The sequence below is a fragment of the Myotis davidii genome, unplaced genomic scaffold (genome assembly GCF_000327345.1).
Source record: "Myotis davidii unplaced genomic scaffold, ASM32734v1 scaffold37, whole genome shotgun sequence".
NCBI lineage: Eukaryota > Metazoa > Chordata > Mammalia > Chiroptera > Vespertilionidae > Myotis > Myotis davidii.
Genome location: NW_006289395.1, coordinates 336,986 through 356,910, shown reverse-complemented (window position 1 = coordinate 356,910; position 19,925 = coordinate 336,986). Strand labels below are relative to the sequence as shown.

The 19,925-nt window shown below is 51.3% G+C and overlaps 2 protein-coding genes across 2 annotated transcripts in view; both read right to left on the bottom strand.

The window, feature by feature from the left end:
* POLR2A (polymerase (RNA) II (DNA directed) polypeptide A, 220kDa) overlaps positions 1–17,803 on the bottom strand; it is a 21,177-nt gene extending 3,374 nt beyond the window's left edge. Inside the window, exons 1-23 of the mRNA XM_006761638.2 lie at positions 17,299–17,803; positions 9,373–9,505; positions 9,090–9,226; positions 8,824–8,997; positions 8,453–8,734; positions 7,963–8,124; positions 7,615–7,835; positions 7,302–7,434; positions 6,711–6,835; positions 6,394–6,604; positions 5,692–5,901; positions 5,438–5,606; positions 5,185–5,279; positions 4,833–5,036; positions 4,461–4,683; positions 3,811–3,994; positions 3,252–3,423; positions 3,054–3,159; positions 2,754–2,959; positions 1,511–1,735; positions 1,115–1,361; positions 754–854; positions 51–155 (exon numbers count right to left, since the gene is read on the bottom strand). Coding sequence (XP_006761701.1) covers positions 51–155; positions 754–854; positions 1,115–1,361; positions 1,511–1,735; positions 2,754–2,959; positions 3,054–3,159; positions 3,252–3,423; positions 3,811–3,994; positions 4,461–4,683; positions 4,833–5,036; positions 5,185–5,279; positions 5,438–5,606; positions 5,692–5,901; positions 6,394–6,604; positions 6,711–6,835; positions 7,302–7,434; positions 7,615–7,835; positions 7,963–8,124; positions 8,453–8,734; positions 8,824–8,997; positions 9,090–9,226; positions 9,373–9,505; positions 17,299–17,391 — 3,918 coding nt within the window. The 5' untranslated portion in view covers positions 17,392–17,803. The remainder of the gene's footprint in view (positions 1–50; positions 156–753; positions 855–1,114; positions 1,362–1,510; positions 1,736–2,753; positions 2,960–3,053; positions 3,160–3,251; positions 3,424–3,810; positions 3,995–4,460; positions 4,684–4,832; positions 5,037–5,184; positions 5,280–5,437; positions 5,607–5,691; positions 5,902–6,393; positions 6,605–6,710; positions 6,836–7,301; positions 7,435–7,614; positions 7,836–7,962; positions 8,125–8,452; positions 8,735–8,823; positions 8,998–9,089; positions 9,227–9,372; positions 9,506–17,298) is intronic.
* A 1,305-nt stretch (positions 17,804–19,108) lies between these two features.
* Positions 19,109–19,925, bottom strand: part of SLC35G6 (solute carrier family 35 member G6) — a 5,207-nt gene continuing 4,390 nt past the window's right edge. The window contains 1 exon segment of the mRNA XM_015562562.1: positions 19,109–19,221. Coding sequence (XP_015418048.1) covers positions 19,133–19,221 — 89 coding nt within the window. The 3' untranslated portion in view covers positions 19,109–19,132.

Below are 19,925 nucleotides of genomic sequence, written 5' to 3'. Positions count from 1 at the left end.
GGGAGGGAGAGGGGTGGAGGTGGAAGGTTGCTGGGGAGGGAATGGCAGACCTTGCTGATCTGCTCGATACCCTGCAGGGTCATATCTGTCAGCATGTTGGACTCAATGCAACGCAGAAAAACATCGTCATCCATCTTGTCCACCACCTCTTCCTCCTGCAACGAGAGTGAGGTGAGCTCCTGGAATCCGGTCTCTTCCAGGCTCCCCACAAACTCTAGCCTCCTCAGGGACCTAACCGTCAAGTCAGGCCCAGACTCTCCCCCTTCCGTTGCAGTGAGGTTATCTGTTCTCCAACAGTTCCACAGCAGGTTCTGATTTTTCATTATTAAAGCACCAGGCAGGTACCCACACCTGCTGCACAAGGCGCTACGCCCAAGAGTGAAGCCGTTAGTCAAACACTTTCTTGGGTCTTGTTGCACCTGCTCTCACACCACTCTTCCTAGGGCACAGCAACGCCTACTGTCCAACCTGCCCCCACTCTACCCCCTGCCCGCATGCCGGAGCTTCAGGGAGGAGAGAGCCAATGACAGGGCTACCCCGCTCCAACGCTACCTGCTTTAGCTATGTGACTACTACAGATTTCAAAGACGTTTGATGCTAGAAGTTTTGAAAATCATTGCTAACCACGATTACCCATTCCTACGTTAGGTGGTGTGACTGGCACTTCAATGCTGCTCTCACTGTAACTTGGTCATGAACAAGATCTAATGGCTTCTTAGATCTGACATAACAAGTTCCTCCTGGCTCCCTTACCTCCTGCATCTTGTTTTCATCACTGTTCATAATGCGGATACGGAGGACCAGCTTCTCCGCGTTATCGTCGTTAAAGATGCAATTCAAGTCATCGCCAAACCCTGGGGGAGGCATCACGAGAGATCACACCTATTGGACTTGCTTCCGTCACTGTTCACCTGCAGCTCTCTCCTTACAGCGCGCTCTTTTGGCTCCCCACCCCCACCCCCTTACAGAACCCTTTGGAAAGAGGGGAAACACTGAGAAGGAAAAGGGGATGGAGAGGGACCTGCAGGAGAGATGCCTTGGAGACCAGAGTGCAGTGACACGACAGAAGGGGATCCCAGGCTCAACTGAGCTAGGCTGGCCCTCCCAGCCTTACCAGCATTGATCTTTTCAGCAATCTGCTCCATGGTCAGCTTCCGGTCAGTCATGTGCTTCCGGTCCAGCTCCACCCGCAGAAGCCAGGGGGAGATTCGGGCCACATCAAAGTCAGGCATCTCATAGTAGACATTCACCCATTCCTGATCCTCTGCCACCACCGTGCTCTGAGGATTGGGGTCATAGTAGATGGCTGTGTTGGCAGTCACCTTCCTCAACGTTGTATGTTCCAGGCGGCACAGAATGTCCTGGGAAGAAGGAAGGGTTCATGACACCGTGTTTGGGTAGCTCCAAAGGCCTCTACAAACCCTCCCGTAGAGAATCCCAAACTTCCTATTCAAGAGAAAGAGTTCCCCTCCCTTTCCCTTGTCAGGAAGCCCATCCCCTCATGTCCTACCTTGGCTCTCTCGGCATCTCGCGCAGACTGGCCCAGCAGGAAGACAGTGAGTGAGGGGGTCTTTGGCTTCTTGGAAATGTTGATGAGCTCCTTAAGTCGGGGCACACCCAGCGTCACATTCTTGGCTGACACACCAGCGTAGTGAAAGGTGTTCAAGGTCATCTGGGTTGCAGGTTCTCCAAGGGACTGTGCAGCCAGAGCTCCCACCATCTCCCCAGGATGGGCCTGGAGTAAGCAGAGCGAGCGTCAGAAAAGCCCTCCCTTCTGGTGAATGAAAGCGAGGTGCAGTCAGGGCTGAAACTACCTTCTCTTCTTAAAGGACATGGGACAGAGGCATTTGGAAAAGGCAGAGATTTGAAAAGGTGCCATACCATCTAAATCCCAAATCTCTAAAGTGTGCTAAACTTACAGGGTAAATATTCATTTGGCAATGGTCTTCTAAATAAGGTGCTCCCCAATGTATTATTTTAATTGAGATATAATCATCTTTGATAAAATATAACCTTTTAATTGCAGTCATACAGTATATAGTCTTTTTAGATGGGGTTCTTTCACTTAGTTGTTATGGATTTAAGGTTCATTACTGCCTTTTTATGGCTTGATAGCCTATCACTTTTTATCATGAAGTAATATTCCCTTGTATGGCCATACCAATTTGTTTTATCCATTCACTAATGGAAGAACATTTAAAAAAGTCTTCTTTAATTTCTTTCAGCCATGTTTTGTAGTATTTCCTAGTGAATTTTAATTATTTAGTTTATAAAACTAGATTTAGATCAAATGAATTCTAAAGCATGCCTATAATCATAATGCTTCTCTCCTTCAATTAACCTGTAAAGTCCTTAAAGAGAGTGATGGTATATTCCAGTACCTATCAATCTCTTTTCTGCTTACTGCAATTCCCTACCTCCATCTAACTTAGAATTCTGCACTCTGGAAACATTTTAATAAATAACAATAGTACCACTTCATATCCCACTTATTTCCTGTATGACCATCGTATAGTCACACACTCTCCAAGGCTGTTTTTATCTCTGCAACATGGGACTAACAGCCCGCTCCTACTAGGGTCGTCCTAGGACCCTCAGGAATAAAGGTAGAAAGCCTCAAACAGAGGACTTGGCGCACAGCAGACTCACAATGAATGGGAGTTATTGTTAGGTGTCTGTGGGCAGAAGGGCTGTTCTCAAGAGCCCAGAGAGGTCAAAGGAGAAAAACAAGGCTGAGGTGAGATAATACTCACAATGGCTTGGTTGAACTTGGACTCAATCTCTCCGAGCAGCCAGTCGAAGGCCTCTCCGCTGAGCCGGAATTCCTCAGCCATGCGGCGGGAGCACAGCGTGGAGCGAAGGTGAATGTTGAAGAGCAGGGTGGCGTTTTCCTGGGCCTGCCGGCTCAGTGGGTCATCCCCATTCACAATTACCAGCTTCTTGCTCAAGTCTTTGACTCCTGGGGACCAAATGAGAGATGAAGAGCTTGCAGACCATGTCCAGCAAACTCTTGACGGCTATTCCTGCCTGGAGGCCTCAGAGCAGGTACTCACCCTCCACCACCTTGATGGGGTGCAGGTCCGAGGGAAGGCGAGGGTTGATGTGGAAGATTTTCTGAGCGTTCCAGATCATGCGCAGCAGGTTACAGGGGAGGACAACCTGAGGCAGCAGCGAGGGGAGGAAGGACCACAGGTTGGGGACAGCCACACAGGGGACCCTTCTCCAGCCCAGCCCTTCCTGCCCACACGCACCTTGCTGTCCCCCGTTGGGAAGATGACCCTGAGCACCTCCCGATCCTCACGCATCCTTTCGAATTCTCGCTCCAGCTCGTTCTGAATGTGCGCGTTGCTCAGCACGTCCTTCACCAGATCCTCCTGCAGAGTTCGCCGCAGGGCCCTCTCATTGGTATAATCGAAGCGGAACCTGCGGGTGACAGGGATGGTGTCTCGGACCAGGTGGGCTCTGGGGCCTGATCTCTGCAAAGGTGCCCTGCGAGGCTCCCAAAGGTGCACGTTCTTCAGGAACAGAGCTTTGGGACAAGAGTCCTGGGCAGGGAAACGTAAGATCTAGGCCCAAGGACTGCCAACGGGCCCCGAGCCTGCGCCATGCCCTCTAAGCTTGCTTTGTGCCGTCACCAGGATAAAGCAGTGACGGGTCTCCACTCCACCCTCCCTCCGCCATCGCACAGCTTCTGTCAGAGGGCCGTGAGGTCCACAGCAAGACACATCCCAGTGATCTGGGTGGGAAGGGGAATCCCACAGCTCTGGCCTGCGCTGCTAGAGGGAGAGCCGCCCGCCTGCCACTCCTCACTTCTTCTCAAAAGCCTTGTTGGACGGCTTAAGGGTAGCCAGGTTCTGGAACTCCACGCTCTCGCCTGCCAGGCCGTCCTCGCCGTAGCGCAGCTGCACCACCTGGTTGATGGAGTTGCGCACAGTGGCGTCATACTTCACCATCACCGACTCCATGGACTTGATCAGCCGCCGCTGGATGTATCCTGGAGGGAGGTAATCAACCATGAGACCCAAGGCAAGAAGAGGCTGACAAAGCCATAAGAGTCCTCCCTATCTCAGGATGAGCCTTGCTGGTTATTCTGAAGCCTTAACCGACCTGAAGAGCTGGCTAGTAGCCCATCATCCCTGAGATCTCGTACTAAAAGCTCAGTCCGCTACCAGATGGAACCAGGGCCCAGCAGAGTCCCGGAGGAACCAGCCCCCATGTGACAGGTCAGAGGCAGGGAGCCCCGAGGCCCCACCCCTCATCCTGAAATGCTATAGAGCAAGCAAATGAGGGCATCTGCCTAGCTCTTGAGCTGTAGTCTCTATTTTTTCCACAAAGGCCAAATTCCATCTCTGGGAATAGACGACTTTAGCCCGAGAACCCCACTCCCCACCCCAGGCACTTTTCTGCCTGTGGTGCACCCTGGGACCAGCCACGGGAAACCCTGGCTCTGAAGGCCTCACCAGTCTCAGCAGTCTTGACGGCTGTGTCGATGAGCCCTTCACGCCCACCCATGGCATGGAAGAAGAACTCGGTGGGCGTGAGGCCGGCCAGGTAGGAGTTCTCCACGAAGCCGCGGCTCTCGGGCCCGTAGTCGTCCTTGATGAAGTGGGGCAGAGTCCGGTGCTTGAACCCAAACGGGATCCGCTTGCCCTCCACGTTCTGCTGCCCGACGACAGCAATGACCTGGGAAACACAAGGTGGGGTGCGTCTGACTCCCTCTGCCTTAAGAGTGAGTTCCCCGTTTTTTCCCAACTGCTCCCCCAGCAACACATACTCCCCCTCCCCTCTCAACCCTCAGTGTTGGCCCCAATCTGGAAAGACAAGGCTCCCACCTGGGAGATGTTGATCTTGGAACCTTTAGCTCCAGACACAACCATAGACTTAAAGTTGTTGTATTCAGACAGGGACTTCTGGGCGGAGGAGCCAGTCTTGTCTCGGGCGTCGTTGAGAATGCGGTTCACCTGGTTCTCAAAGGTCTGCCGCAGGGTGTTCCCTGGGGTGGGCTCCAGCTCGTTGTTATGCGCCTTCTCGATCACCTGGGTGCAAAGATGGAGGCAGAGTTCTCAGTGAAGCACCAATCCCTGTCTTACTCCCCTTCTCTCTAACCAGCACACCCTCTTAGTTAATTAAGTTCAAAATCCATGAAAGGCTCTTGTTCAGTCCTTGCCCAGCCTTCGCTCTCACCTCTATGACATCCTGCTTGGCCTTCTTGATCGTGTTCTGAATGTCCTGGTAAGTCTTGGAATCAGCAATAGAGTCCCCAATGCCGATGGTATGACCTAGAGACAAGGAGAAGCGTCAGCAACGCCTTCTTTGGTCTCCCCAGAACCATGGGACAGAATCACAGCCGAGAGAGGAGGAGGAGGGACACCCAATCTAAGGACTGAGAGAGGGAGGGCAGAGGATTCGCAGAGGGCTCGGCAGAGGCCGTGCTTACCCTCAATGAGGAGCCAGTTGTTAATGACAGTCTGAATGTTGGAATAGAAGAGGCGAGTGATGTCATGGCCCATCTCGAGGTAAGAGATGTGGACCAGGGAGCCAGCTGATGTGCCCAGAGACTTCTTACACAAGATGCCCATGATCAGCTCCCCGTTCTCCACCACCACCTGCAGACAGAGCACCCACTCAAGGCCCCTGCTGGGGTTCCCATGTCCAGGTCCTGTCCCCACACCCCCAGAAGCCAGGCCCTACCTTAGTGTCCCCGGGAGAGATATGCTTGTAAGGGCCGCTGTCCTCGTCGTCGGGGTGTGTGCTGTGGGTGCGGATACAGTTGATGTGGCCGGGTATGATGAGGGAGAAGATCTGCTTGCCTGTCCACAGGGGCCGGGGCTTCAGGATGGCCGGCTGTGGGACCTTCCCGTCCCACGTGGACAGGAACATGAGGAGGTTCATCACTTCGCCCTGTGATTCAGAGCAAGGAAGATGGCACTGAGAACTGCAGGCCTCAACCCCTGGAAATGCCCGGGGAGGCTGCCCTGCCCCAGGAGGAAAGCCAGATTTTGGAGGCAAATAGATAAAATTTGTCATAATGAGACTTAAAAAAACCCCACCAGTAAGTATAAATTATTTGTAATAATTCCGAAATAAGTGAAAGTAAAAAAAACCAGATAAACAGAAATAGATAAACAAGGTCACTGATTTTCCCCTTCACCTTTACTTCCCAGGCAATACCCGAAATTACATTTTACGGAATTAAATGGGGAGCTCAAGTCGTACACCCTTTTGGCCTCTGATCTTTCCTAACTTACACTCCTTCCACCTCACAAGCAAGTTAATCTCACAGGTCAGGACAGAGCAAGTTAGGGCCAAGGTCACAGCTCTTCCTCCCCAACGCCAGCCGCACAGCGTGGGCCTGCGCCTGCCCAAGCCGGGCCCCCTCTCCAGGACACATACCCGCTCCAGGAAGACGTCTCTCTTCGTGAACTTGCGCACGGCCGTGAGCGTGTCCTGCACGATACCCATGACCGGGCGATTGCTCTGGGGCGTGACGATCATGCGTGGCACCATGGCCAGCTCCTGGATCTCTGCCCGAGTCTCGAGAGACTGTGGAAGGTGCAAGTTCATCTCATCGCCATCGAAGTCAGCATTGTACGGGGTTGTCACACTGCAGTGAGAGAGAGGAGTCCGAGTTGGGAGGATGCCTGACGCCGGCAGAGAAAGCACAGGGAGCAGCCCAGCCCCAGTCCGACGCCCTCTGCCAGCGGACTGACCTGAGGTTCAAGCGAAAAGTCGACCAGGGAAGGATGCGGACCCGATGTCCCATCATGGACATTTTATGCAGAGTTGGCTGCCGGTTGAAGATAACAATGTCCCCATCGCACATGTGCCGTTCCACCTGGGGAGGTGAAGTGTGGAAAGTCTCGGTGAAGGGGGGATGCTAGGGATGAATGACGGGGGACCTAAGATGCTTTGTAGATGGAAAGGGATGGTACTTGGTATTATTTCACTTGAAACACTTGTCAACCACCCTCTTTGGGCCGGGCCGTGGGTTAGATACCAGGTTATCAGAGATGACCGAGAATAGTACCCACCAACCCCAGGGAACTCAGTCTGGGGAGAAAACTAAGAGATTCTAAACAAGAAGCCTCTGCTCTGTTCCTCCCTCTTCCCTGCCGTATGTGCCCCGCATGCTGCCCTTGGGATTACATGACTCCCCCCCAGACTGTCAGAGGCTAACCACCACAATCTAGCCTAGAGCAGCAGTGTTTGAAAAGAGAGTCAGTGAGTCTGGATCCTAAGGAACAGGACAGCCACAGCCAGCCCCCATTCTACATAGCTTCCTGCCCAGGTCTGTTCCGTACCTTATAGCCAGTCTGTAGGTGGAGGTCACTGGGCTTGGGGTGGAAACGCAGGTCAATGCGATCCCCATTGTCTCGGATGATGTACTTGGCCCCTGGGTACTGGCTGTTCCCCCTGCGCACTAGTTCCTGAAGTCTAGGAAGGAAACACGTGAAATAAACAAAAAACTTCCCCGAAAGCTCTCACTGGCGTTCCTCAAAGCCAAGCCCAATGGAAGCCCAGCTGTAAACGTCAATGCTCCCTTCGGTTCACTCCGAGCCCATCACCCTCAGGTCTCCCCTGCAACGCCAGGCAGGACTTCTGAACTGTGCACACCTGTCAATGTTGAAGGGGGTGACAATCTCTGCAAAGGTCATGTTGGCGGCAATGGAGCGAGGCACGCCAACCTGGTCAATGGAGAGGTTGGGGTCGGGGGTGATGACCGTGCGGGCTGAGAAGTCCACTCGCTTGCCCATCAGGTTCCCTCGCACCCGGCCTTCCTTGCCCTTTAACCGCTGCTTCAAGGACTTGAGGGGACGCCCAGACTTTTGCATGGCCTGTGAGCAAACACAGGGTGAGGGGCACCCCAGCAGTCAGCACTGGCCCTCCTCCAGAGCTCGGAGGCCTCGTGCTGGCCCCCTACCCGTTCCGCTCGTGCCCCGAGTAGGGAGTGTGCCGACTCACACGAGGCAAGCCAGGCAGCTCATTGTCCACCATGGTGGCCACGTGGAACTGGAGGAGCTTCACGTCCTCTGCAATGACGTGGGCGGCTGCGCCGTTCTGCTCATTGCGCCGAAGCTGGTTGTTGATCTTCACGATGTCGGCCAGTTTGTGAGTCAGGTCATCCTGAAGTAGGAAGTCAGCGCGGTCACAATCCGGCTCCCACTGAGCACTCAGCACGGTGTGCTGCACACGGCGCCCCTGGCGTCCTCACCCCACCCTGAGGCAGGTCTGCTCTCTCCTTTCAGTCAGAGAAGCACCTTCATGAACTTTAACCACCTTAGGAACCTTGTTCAAGGTCATACAGCTAGCAAGGGGCAGGTATTCTCAGACTCAGGTGATCTGTCCGTCATCCATGCACACTGTTCTCTCCCACTGGCTCCTGTACGTACCCCGCCCCCCCTTCCCCGACACCTGCCCGTCAGCTGAGAGGAAGAGTCCAGAAGCCACTGACCTGGTTGCGGGCAGAACCCTGCATCACGACAGCAGGCCGCACAGAGAGCGGGGGCACCGGCAGCACCGTGACAATCATCCACTCGGGCCGGGCGTAGCGTGGCTCCATGCCCAGCACGAAGCACTCCTCGTCCGAGATGCGTTTGAAGATCTCATGCACGCGCTCGGGACTCAGCAGGATCTTCTTCTCCTGAGAGTCCTCATTGACGTGCTTCCACTCCGCATACAGCTCCAGGCCCGAGCGCCGGATCCTGGGCTGGTACCGCCCACAGCCACCATGGCCCTTCTCAGGAAAACGAGGGGCCTTTAGAACCCAGGGATCGGGCCTCTGGGACCCCCTCCGTCCCCACAGTGCCTCCCAGCCCCAGCTACCTTTTCTTTGGTCAAATCCTCATCACCTTCAGGTTGCTCCACACCAAACTTGTTGTCCATCTCCTCCCCACCCTCGCAGATGTTTTTGCCCTTGCAGAGGTCATAGACGTGTGTGAGCCGCTTCTTGGGCTGCCCCTTAGACTTAGCCAGAATGTCCTTGATCTTGGGGTTGTTCTGGGGACAGAGCAGAGCAGCGTCAGGCGGGCCTGCCCCTCTGCCCCCGCACCGTGTAACCCCTCCCCGGGGCCGGGCCCACCCCCACTCACAGAGTCCACCAGCAGCTTGGAGCAGAAGAAGCAGACACAGCGCAAAACTTTCATTGTCTTCACCAGGAAGCCCACGTGAAACACGGGCTTGGCCAGCTCGATGTGGCCGAAGTGGCCAGGGCACTCTGTCATGTTTCCTGTGGGAACACACACCCGATGTTTTCCTCCCAGCTCTCACCTCAGAGACGAGGTCTCCAGGGGTCCCCGCACAGGCCTGGGTTTCTTTAAGTACTTAAGCTCCCCCTTCCCTTCATGACTCCACACCAACCCCCCCAACACTCACCTGCACATGTTTGGCAGCGGCCAGTTCGCTCAATCACCCCTTGCCTCGGATCCATAAGCCCTCCGAGCTTGGGGCGGCCTCCCTCAGTTGTCTCAGGGTACTTGATACCACCCTCTGTCACAGACATTCGCTTCTGAAGGAAGAAGAAGGCCAAGAACTAAATAGGATTCTTAGTTTCCAGACTTTACATACCTAAAGCCTCCAAGGCCCACAGCTATTGACAGAAGACTAAGCAAGTTTACCCTGGAGTGAGGGGAAGGGGGGTCAGTATGTGAACACCTCTGGGAGTAACCAAAACTGAGCATCACAAGTCACGACCCTGTCCGAGTCACTGTCTGAGTCAGGGAGAAGTGGTCAGACCAGCATTCAGTTCATCTCAAGCTCCATGTAGACCAGACATCCCTCCAGGTTGAATTCTAAGCCACTGACATATATAGGATTGAACAGCAAAAAAAAAAAAAAAAGTTGTTTTAAGAAAAACAACAACAACAAAAAACCCACCAATGCTGTTTCTTCCCCAAAGCTGAAATCAAGCGCAGAGACTGAGCCCCTGGCAGGAGCCCGTCCCCGCTGGAATGGTCAGGTGCCCGCTTCAAGACATGCTGACAGCTCGACGAAGTCAGGCCGCCCGTCCTCACAACCTCCCCTCAAGGGCCTGGCCAGCGTGAACCCTTCCGTGTTCAGATAGAGATTTTATAATAAGACAGGAGAGCCAGGAGCTAGAGGGAAGGGTTGGTGGAAATTACTTGGAGCAGACGTAAACCCAGGCCCTCGCGAGATGAAGGCAGAGGCGAGGCCTAGAATTCTGAGAAGGTGGAGCCTGGCACCATGGGCACCAGTTCAGTGACAGAAAGGTTGAGATGAAGGGCTCAGAAGTAGATACGCACTGAAGGAGGGATTTCTGCCCTGGGCGACAGGACGGTTGAGGAAACCTTTCGTTTTCACACACCAACCACTGAAGACCTTTAAAGTAGGTAAGGTTTCTGGTCCACTAAGCTTCCAAAGGGAAGAACTCAGACACGAGAAAGCAGAGGCTGGTAAGGTGAGCTGCTTGAGGAGCCAGCTCAAGAAGTCACACCCAAACCTTTCTGCTCCCAAACACACGCTCACCCACCCTGCCATACTGCAGCGTAAGTGACGATTCAACCTCTAGGACCCATCTTGGTGACAAGTGCAGTGCTAGCTGATTCATTCTTATTTTCATAATTTATAAAATAGGTGCCATTTAATTTTACAGACTACAAAACTGAGGCCCAAGGTCACGCAACTAGAAGGCATTAGAGCCAGAATTTGCCTGTGCATTCTTTCTACTGCATCATGCTGGGGGGGAAAACGGGTGAATTCAAATCAGCAAAGGGCAAGATGATGATATATATGAGTGCTTACTATACAGCCATCGTCCTAAATATCCCCTCCTTCCACTACCACCGTCCCTACCACGCTCCCGTTGAGACCCTTCTCTGTCTTGGCTGGTGGGACCACTGCTTGACCATCTCTCTCCCTACCTCTGGCTGCTGCTTCTTCCTCTCTCCCCAGGCTCCTCTGCCTTGGTCTTCTCCTTAAACACTGCTGCTCCCCGAGGTTTCGTTCACCCCCACTCCTCACAGCACTCTAGGCTACCCCATGACTTTCACTATATACTGATGAGGCCCCAATTCCCTCCAGATCACCCTCCTTTTGGATTTTGGGGTCACATATGAAACTACGACTAAGCCCCCTGCAGATACCTACTGATAAATCAAATTGAACATGTCTAAAATCGGACGCCTTTTCCACAAAAACCTCTCCTTTTCCTTTAGTCCCCTCTAAGGTGGTGGCACTCAAGATCCAACCCAATACTTAGCCCTTCTCATTGTCGGGTCTGATGGAATAATTGAATGGACACCCCTCCCCTGGGAAGGAACCTTTAGACCACTTCACAACAGTCCCTTTCCCTTAGCATTTGCGAAGACCACATTCCACTCGCTCTTTTCCCTCAGGACCCGCCCAGAGAATTCCCCACCCAGAAAAAGCCCGCCCAGAGTCCTTTAAAAATCTCTGACTCCCTGTCCCTGGATGCTGGCACCATTTTGAGGCTCAGCCCATCTGGACATCCAGATTACCTAATAAATTCATAATTCTTTATCCCTTTTGGCTTCGCGTGTTCCTCCTTTGGCGACCCTAACACTTACCCTCAGGCATAAAACAGTAGAAGAGCATGAGTGGAGGCCAGAGACTCTTGGTTCAGAATTATGAATTGTGTAATCACAAGGACTTAATGAGCCCAGGATGTAATTACCCATTCATTCACCAAGTACGGGTGTATCTCGTCTGTAACACCTAAATATTTCTTGAGTTTGCCCCCTTCGCCATCCCTCCCACCACTGCCCAGGTCAGGCCTTTCCTTTGTGGTCCACATCAGAGCATCCCGCAGGTCATCAATCTACGTCTCTCCAGTCCATTCATGCCACAATTGGGGTGTTCCCTCTAGAATGGAAATCTAACCTTCATACCCTCTTATTTTCAGAATGATGTCCGAATTCAGCAAGACAGCTTACAAAAGGGTTTTATGATGTTCTCACCTTCCTTTCTTTTCTCACTTCTATAACAGACTTCCCTATCACCTGGCTGTGCCTGCACTCCTCTGGGTGTTTGTACATGCTATTATACGTCCTTGAAATGTCCTTCCCCGAAAAACAAAATGCTATTTAAAGACTCAGCTCAGGCATTACTTCCCCTTCCCCCTTTTTTTCCTCTTGGTTAATCCTCACCTGGTGATATTTTTCCATCTTTTAGAGAGAATGGAAGAGAGAGAGAGAGAGAGAGAGAGAGAGAGAGAAACCTCAATGTGAGAGAAACACATTGATTGGTTGTCTCCTGCACTCACTTTGACCAGGGACCAGGGAGGAGCCTGAAACCAAGGTGCATGCCTTTGACTGGAATCGAACCCAGGACCTTTTGGTCCGCAGGCCAACACTCTACCACCGAGCCAAACCGACTAGGGCAGGCATTAATCCTTCACAGCCTTTCCACAGCCTCCCAAGGCAGACTGGCACTCCTCTGTGCTTCTGCAACCCCTCTATATCCCTGTACATCTCATTCAGTGAAATTATCTACTGGGGTCTGTCTTCCCCATAGATTTTAAGCATCTCTTGGGCAGGCAGCATTTCTCTACCATCCTGGATCCATGGCTCCCAATAAACGTTTGTTAAACTCAACTAAACTACTTAGGACCTTCAAAGACAGGGAAGCACCCTCAAAGAACTTGGAAAAGAGAGATTTTCCCTGCCAGTCAAACCAGTAATCCCCTCCTAATGGATCCGATTGGCCACTGCTGGGTAGGAACCAAAATGTTCTACAGCCGAAACCGGTTTGGCTCGGTGGATGGAGGGTCGGCCTGTGGACTGGGGGGGTCCCGGGTTCTATTCCGGTCAAGGGCATGTACCTGGGTTGCGGGCACATTCCCGGTGGGGGATGTGCAGGAGGCAGCTGATCGCTGTTGTTGGCTCTCTATCTCTCTCCCTTCCTCTCTGTAGAAAATCAATAAAATATATTTGGGGGGAAAAATGTTCTACAGGTGAAGGCTGAAGAGGTTCTGAGCACCCATGATACTCCTCAAGATGACCGGATGAAATCTCAGGGAGACAGGTCTGGAGGGTGACTGAATTCACAAAGTTGGAACCTCATCAGCTGCACTGTGAGAAGCACAGGGAGGTTGCTCGCCTTGAATGAAACACAAAAAAGCCGAAGCAGGTCTGAATCTGGCTGTGAAGAGAGTTACTACAGAAGGCCTAAGGAAAATCGCACGTAAAACTTTTCACCTCCCTCTCCTCCAAGCTCATGCTGACCGAGCCAACCACCTTCTAAGGACTAATTCTGCTTCCAGGCATTGAGACTGGGCCAGCGGCTGTCCTGGACTGTCCCTCTACCATAAATTAACAAATTGTCATTCTGGATTATATACAATCTATTTTAGCCCCCAACCCTTTACCCAAACACTAGGTCTCACTATCCACATGATGAAGGTTAGAATCCTGAGGAGTGGCTGGTCCCAGATGTCATAGAACAAGAGGCGTGCCCTAGATTGTCAGTAAAAACTCATTCTCTTTCCTCTGCCTTTAGCAAGTACACAAGGTCCTCACAACTTGGCTTCAATCCAGTCTTACAATAGATTTAAAAATATATATATACACATATATTTTTTATTTTTAATATATTTTTACTGATTTCAGAGAGGGAGGAAGAGGGTGAGAGATAGAAACATCAATGATGAGAGAGAATCATTGATCGGCTGCCTTCCGCATGCCCACCACTGGAGACAGAGCCCGTAACCAGGCATGTGCCCTGACCAGGAATAGAATCCAACCTCTGGTTCACAGGTCAATGTGCAACCACCGAGCCACACTGGTGGGGCAACAGCTTTAATAGGTATCTCTCCACCCCATTTATGCTCCAACGGCCAAAGAGTTCTCAAAATTCTGTCTTCACATGCCCCTCCTTTCCAGGAAACTTCTTTTCACTCTTTAAGACCCAATTCAGCCCTGGCCAGTTGGTTAGAGCATCATCCCGATATGCCATACTGTGGGTTCGATCCCCAGTCAGGGCACATACAAGAACCAACCAATGAATGCATAAATAAGTGAAACAACAAATCGATGTTTCACTCTCTCCCCCTCCCTTCCTCTCTCACTCTAAAATCAATTTTTTTAAAAAAAGACCCAATTCAAATGTCACCTCTCCAATTCTTCGAAGCCTTATCCACACCCTAGCAAGGTCCTCAGTCCTAAGTAATTTTTAATTACTTATTTACACATTTGCCTCTCCCATTGGACTGTAATCCTTGAAGGCAAGGATTATGTTTCATTTATCCTTTCTATCCTCAGCACCTAGCACAGTAACCAGCACATGGTAGAGGCTCAGTAAATATTTGTTGCACGTGTAGGAAATCCCTTATTAGATTGTAAGTAATTTGAAGACAAGGATAGCTTTACACTACCTAAAAGATAGTGTGGGCTATTACTGTCTTAAATCCTTCTTGGAGTAAGTTGGAGTATAAATAAATTAGGATATGCTTTCCATGGAACAAAGTTGCTTTTAATGAATAGGAGTCAATGCCTTCAAATGTATTCAAGCACCCATTTCCCCTGACTTTGCGCAAGCTTTTCTTTTATTTTTTTTAAAATATATTTTATTGATTTTTCACAAAGGGGAAGAGAGAGGGATAGTTAGAAACATTGATGAGAGAGAAACATCGATCAGCTGCCTCTTGCACACCTCCTACTGGGGATGTGCCTGGAACCAAGGTGCATGCCCTTGACGGGAATCAAACCTGGGACCCTTGCGTCCGCAGGCCGACGCTCTATCCACTGAGCCAAACCGGTCAGGGCTACCCAAGCTTTTCAAAAACCCCAGCACCAAACCTCCCTGCTTCCTTCCCCTTACTCTGCAACATCAAAACACTTTTTTTCTTCTTTTTTGAGAGAGGAAAGGAGAGGGAGAGAAAAATATTGATGTGAGAGACACATCGATTGGTTGCCTCCAGCAATGACCCCCAACCAAGAGCCCGAAACCTGGGCATGCACCTTGACCAGAAATCAAACCTGACTCTTCGTGCATGGGATGACATTCCAACCAATTGAGCCACACTGGCCAGGGCCAAACATCTTTTAACAGCAAAGACAATAGCTTTACCTTGCAGCCAATTCTCAGAGCCCTGTATCTCAATATATACCCCACCTCAAGACTTGAGAAAATATTCTACCCTTAAATATATCTGTTCCACAAGAGAATTCTTACCCATCCTCCTCCTACCCAAAGTGGAAATTTCATTCCCTCAAAACTGGCCAGTGTGACTTGTTTGGAGCGTCATCCCGTGCACCAAAAGGCCACAGGTTCAACTCCTGGTCAGGATCCATAACCAGGTTATGAGTTCAATCCCCCCCCCAGTCGGGGTGCATATGGGAGGCAACCAACTGATGCTTCTTTCTTTCTTTTTAATTTATTTTAGAGGGAGAGAGACATCAATGTGAGAAACATCTATCGCTGACTTTCTCTTCTCTCTCCCTCCTTTCCTCTCCCCCGCCCCTTTCTCAAATCAATGAAAGCATATCCTCAGATGATTGATTAAACAACAGGAGCACTATATAAACAGCAAGCAATGACCCTTGTAAGTTTTGTGAACAGCCTTTCATGCTTTTTAAAAAATGAAAATGTTCCGGTTTGTTGTTGTTGTTGTTTTTTTTCCATAAATGGGGCCTTATTCTGCATATTGTTCAATAACGCTTTCATTTATCCAGATTCCTAAACCTATTGGTCCAATGCCTTAGTGTCTCAGTAATTTTCACAACACTCCCTAGACAAAAACAAACAAACAAAAAACACACAAAAACACCACTTACTAATTACTTAGATCCAAACAGCTTAAGTATTTATGTCCTACCAACTTAACAGAATTTGAAAAAATACACTAAATTTGAAAAATCGTTTTTAATATATTAAAGCACCCCTCCCCCAACTACAATTATTTACTTATGATACCTGCTGGGCACTGCCCAACTTCTCAAATCTTAGAATCAGATTGGACAGGACCAACCTATTTCTTGCTCTACAGTGATCTTGTCCAGAATTTAGCAACTGCTAAAAACCAAGCTTCACAAAGACATGACGTCATCTGAAAGGGTTTGGTGCCACCTAATGTTGAAAAGGAACTACCTGGCACTAGTAGTTCCCAGGTGTGCTTGTATTTCTAGAAAATTTAAAATCTCTCAGGGGCGCCTGTGAGTTTGCTGCAGAGCCTCAGCAGTTTGGGATTTAATTTATTGGGAAGGTCTTGTTCTACTGTAAAAATAGAACCTGAGTTATTCAACAGGATTCCTATTAGTAAATTAATACTTAGGAAATTTATAATTTCAAACAATGTTGCAATAAAATACTTCTACATGTATCTTTGTGTACTTGTTCAATGATTTCATTCACTCATTTGACAAGCTTTTTAATTACATGCCTTATGTGCCAGGCACTATTTGAGATGCTGAAAGAAGGGAGTGAAAACAGTCTCTTATAAAATTTACATTCTATTGAGGGAGCAAAAAACCACACACAGAAAAACGAATCCTCTCAGGTAGTGACAGGTTATGAAGTAAAATAAATCAAGACTAAGGTTACAGGGCCATGTGACTGGTTGAGCGTCAAACCCAGGAGAGGTCACTGTTTGATTCCTGATCAGGGCATGTGCCTGGGTTATGGGCTGGATCCCCAATAGTGTGTGCAGGAGGCAGCCGATCAATTATTCTCTCTCATCATTGTTTCTATTTCTCCCACCCTCTCTGAAATCAGTAAAAAAAATATATATATTTTTTTTAAAAAGACTAAGGGTTGGTTATAGAATGCAGAAGGATGTCATTTAAATAGGGTGGTGAGGAAAGAGCTCCCTTGACATGGTATCTGAGCAGAGAAATATCCATCAGCTGCCTCCTGCACACACACCCGCACCCCCACTGGGGATGTGCCCACAACCAAGGTACATGCCCTTGACTGGAATCGAACCTGGGACCCTTCAGTCTGCAGGCCGATGCTCTATCCACTGAGCCAAACTAGTTAGGGCCAAACACTCAACCTTTGATGAAATATCTGGAATTGTGTTTGCTAACTGCCGATATTAGTTTCTTGGTGATGGAACTTGCAATGGGCCCCTAAAATTCGTCTGATTTCGTTTCATGTCGGGATCTCTGCAGTGCGGTGCCAGTCACCCTTCTCACCCTCCAGCCTCACCTGCGGCCGGGCTAACACCCCAACAAAACTGAACTCTGAGGAGCCTCTAGGCTGGACCCCACGTTGCCTAGGGCTCTGGGCGTTGCGAACCCACAGGCCAGTCGCCTAGGGCTGCGAGCAGCGCCACACCCCGCCCGCAGCGAGGAGGGAGGAAGAGTCGAGGGCAGATCCGCTTACCAGTTCATCCGGGCTGAGAACTCCGAACTGCACGCGCTTGATCGTGCGCAGCGGGCATGCGCTGTCCCCGGAGGGGGGGCCACCCCCGTGCATCGCGGAGGCAGGCGCGCTGCGCAGGCGCAAACCTCACTACAAAAAGCCTGCGCCGCCTCCGCCTAAGAGCTCAGACCCCGTCGGGGCGGCCGCCGGGAAGGATCTTCCCTAAGTAGGGAAGAAAAGGCCGGAGGAGGGAAAGGTTGGGGGAGGGAAGGAGGCGGGGAAATAAAAAGGAGCGAAAGGAGTTTTCCTCCCTGTTTCCGGAGGTTTTTCGTTTCTCAAAAAGGAAAAAAAAGGAGGAGGGGGAAGGAAGAGGGTTCAGAGGGGGGAGAAGAAAGAGGGTAACAAATAAATAGTTAACCGGGCTCCCGAACGGCAGAGGTTACGGCAGTTTGTCTCTCCCCCTTCCGGGAGCCGCCTTCTTCTCCAACCGTCCCGGCCGCGCTCTCGGCGCTTCTGAGAAGAGAACTGAGCGAATGACGCCTTTTATAGATCCGTCCCTGCATCCCCGCCCCTTCCTTTCCCGCCCTCCCTTGCGCTCTCCAGGGCGGTCTGCGCCGGCCCGCACGGGGGCGCGCGCTCCAGTCGTTGCTCCTCCCTTCCCGGCTCCGGGGTTGAGCGACCTTTGAAATGACGCGGGGGGAGGGAAATTGAATCCCTCCACCTCCCTAAACTGCTCGCTCTCGCGCTGAGGTTTGAGCTTTGGAGAATCGAGGGTGAATACAGGCTGTTTAGAGTCTAGTTTGGAGTGTGTTTCATCTTCAGCCCAAGTTTGTCATTAATACCCCCCCCCACCGGCTGGAAAATGGTCTGTTCTGTGATTCGGTAATGAAAGAGGCGGGGCCGGCGGGGGTTCCCGCAGGGGGTAGTGCTGGGGCCGCCCTTGGTCATGAATATGCAGTAGTCGCGCTGAATATGTATGAGGCAATCAAGACGGCCAGGCCGAGCGTTTGTCCGGAAGTAGCTATTTGCCGAGAGGCCTCCTGGGACGGGTGGGCATCTTCTGGCCGCTCACGGAGGAGCCCTGTTCGCGGCCCGAGTGCGGGATCCCCCGCCGGAGCCGCTCGGAGACCTCGGCTCAGGCCTGTCCGGAAGGAGGCTGGCCGCTGCCTGGCAGGGAGATCGCGGACCGTGACGATCCAGGAAAAGCAGATTAGCCGCGGGGCGGGACGCAAGCCCCGGGGGGTCAGGGCCTAAGCATCCGAACGTTAGGGAATCCTCTCCCTTCTAGAATATTTCAGAAAAAAGGTGGGGGAGGGGGGCTCCACTATCCTTCCACAGCGGAGATGACACAAACTGTGCAGCCACATTCAGGGTGATCCTTGTTTGATGTCAATGTCACGTCACCACCCCAAATTGGCCGGGGACGGGGTGGGGGGCACAGCCACTGGGAAGGGCAATCTCACGCAAGGAAAACAGGCAGACGCCCTTCCCCCAGCGCCGCTGATTGCTCTGCTGGCCTCCGGACGCCCCAGCCCATGGCCTTCTTCCTGTGCTGGGGTGCCATCTCCCCGTGACTCATGGCCTGCCTGCCTCAGCTCCTTGGATCTGCTCCTCGGACAGTATTTATTACTCTTATCCGGTCCTCTCGCCCCAGCCTGGATTCCACATCTCTTGGTCCCCAGGCTGGTGCCAGGTCTTCCAGGCAGTCCCTTTCCACCAAGTCCCGGTTCCCCTGGACCCCAAGGTCTGTACCTGTCCCACACTAGCTCTCTTCCAGTCGCTTGTTCTCCCAGGTTTTTATTCCAGTCCCTATTTGCCCTTGCCTTTCCCCCCACCCCCAGCTCTCAAGTCAGTCTCACTCCTCCACCTGCCCTGCCCTCTCACAGCTGAGGTTCTGGGCCTTGGTGATGGCCAGCACAACCACGGCCCCAATGATGTCAGAGGTGCCACCATCTCTCTCGCACTGGCCAGCGTGGCTCAGTCGGTTGGAGCGTCTCCTGTACATTAGAAGGTGGCATGTTCAATTCTCCGTCAAGGCACAAATTCAGGTTGTGGGCTCAATCCCAGTCAGGGGTGCGGGGGAGGGTGTGGAAGGCAGCCAATCAATGTTGCTGTTTCTCCCTCACATCCATGTCTCTCTCTCCCTCTCCCCCATTCCTCTCTCTAAAAAAAAAAGTCGTGGCTGGTGTTGCTTGGTGATTAGAGCATCAGCCTGCACACTGAAGGATCTTGGGTTTGATTCCAGTCAAGGGCACCTGAGTTGTGGGTTCACTCTCCCCTATTAGTCAATATGGCTTTTTCACATTGATGTTCCCTTCTCTCTCTCCCCACCCCTTTCTCTCTTCCACTCTCTCTGAAAAAGCAATGGAAAAAATATCCTTGCCCTACCCAGCATCAGCCTGCGGACTGAAGGGTCCCGGGTTCGATTCTGGTCAAGGGCACATACCCAGATTATGGACTTGATCCCCAGTAGGGGTTGTGCAAGAGGCAGCTGGTTAATGATTCTTTGTCATCATTGATGTTTCCATCTCTCTCTCCCTCTCCCTTCCTCTCTGAAATCAATAAAAATATATTTAATAAATAAATAAAAATAGGTACTTTTTGACATTTTGACATCATCAAAATATCCACTTTTCAAATCATACTTT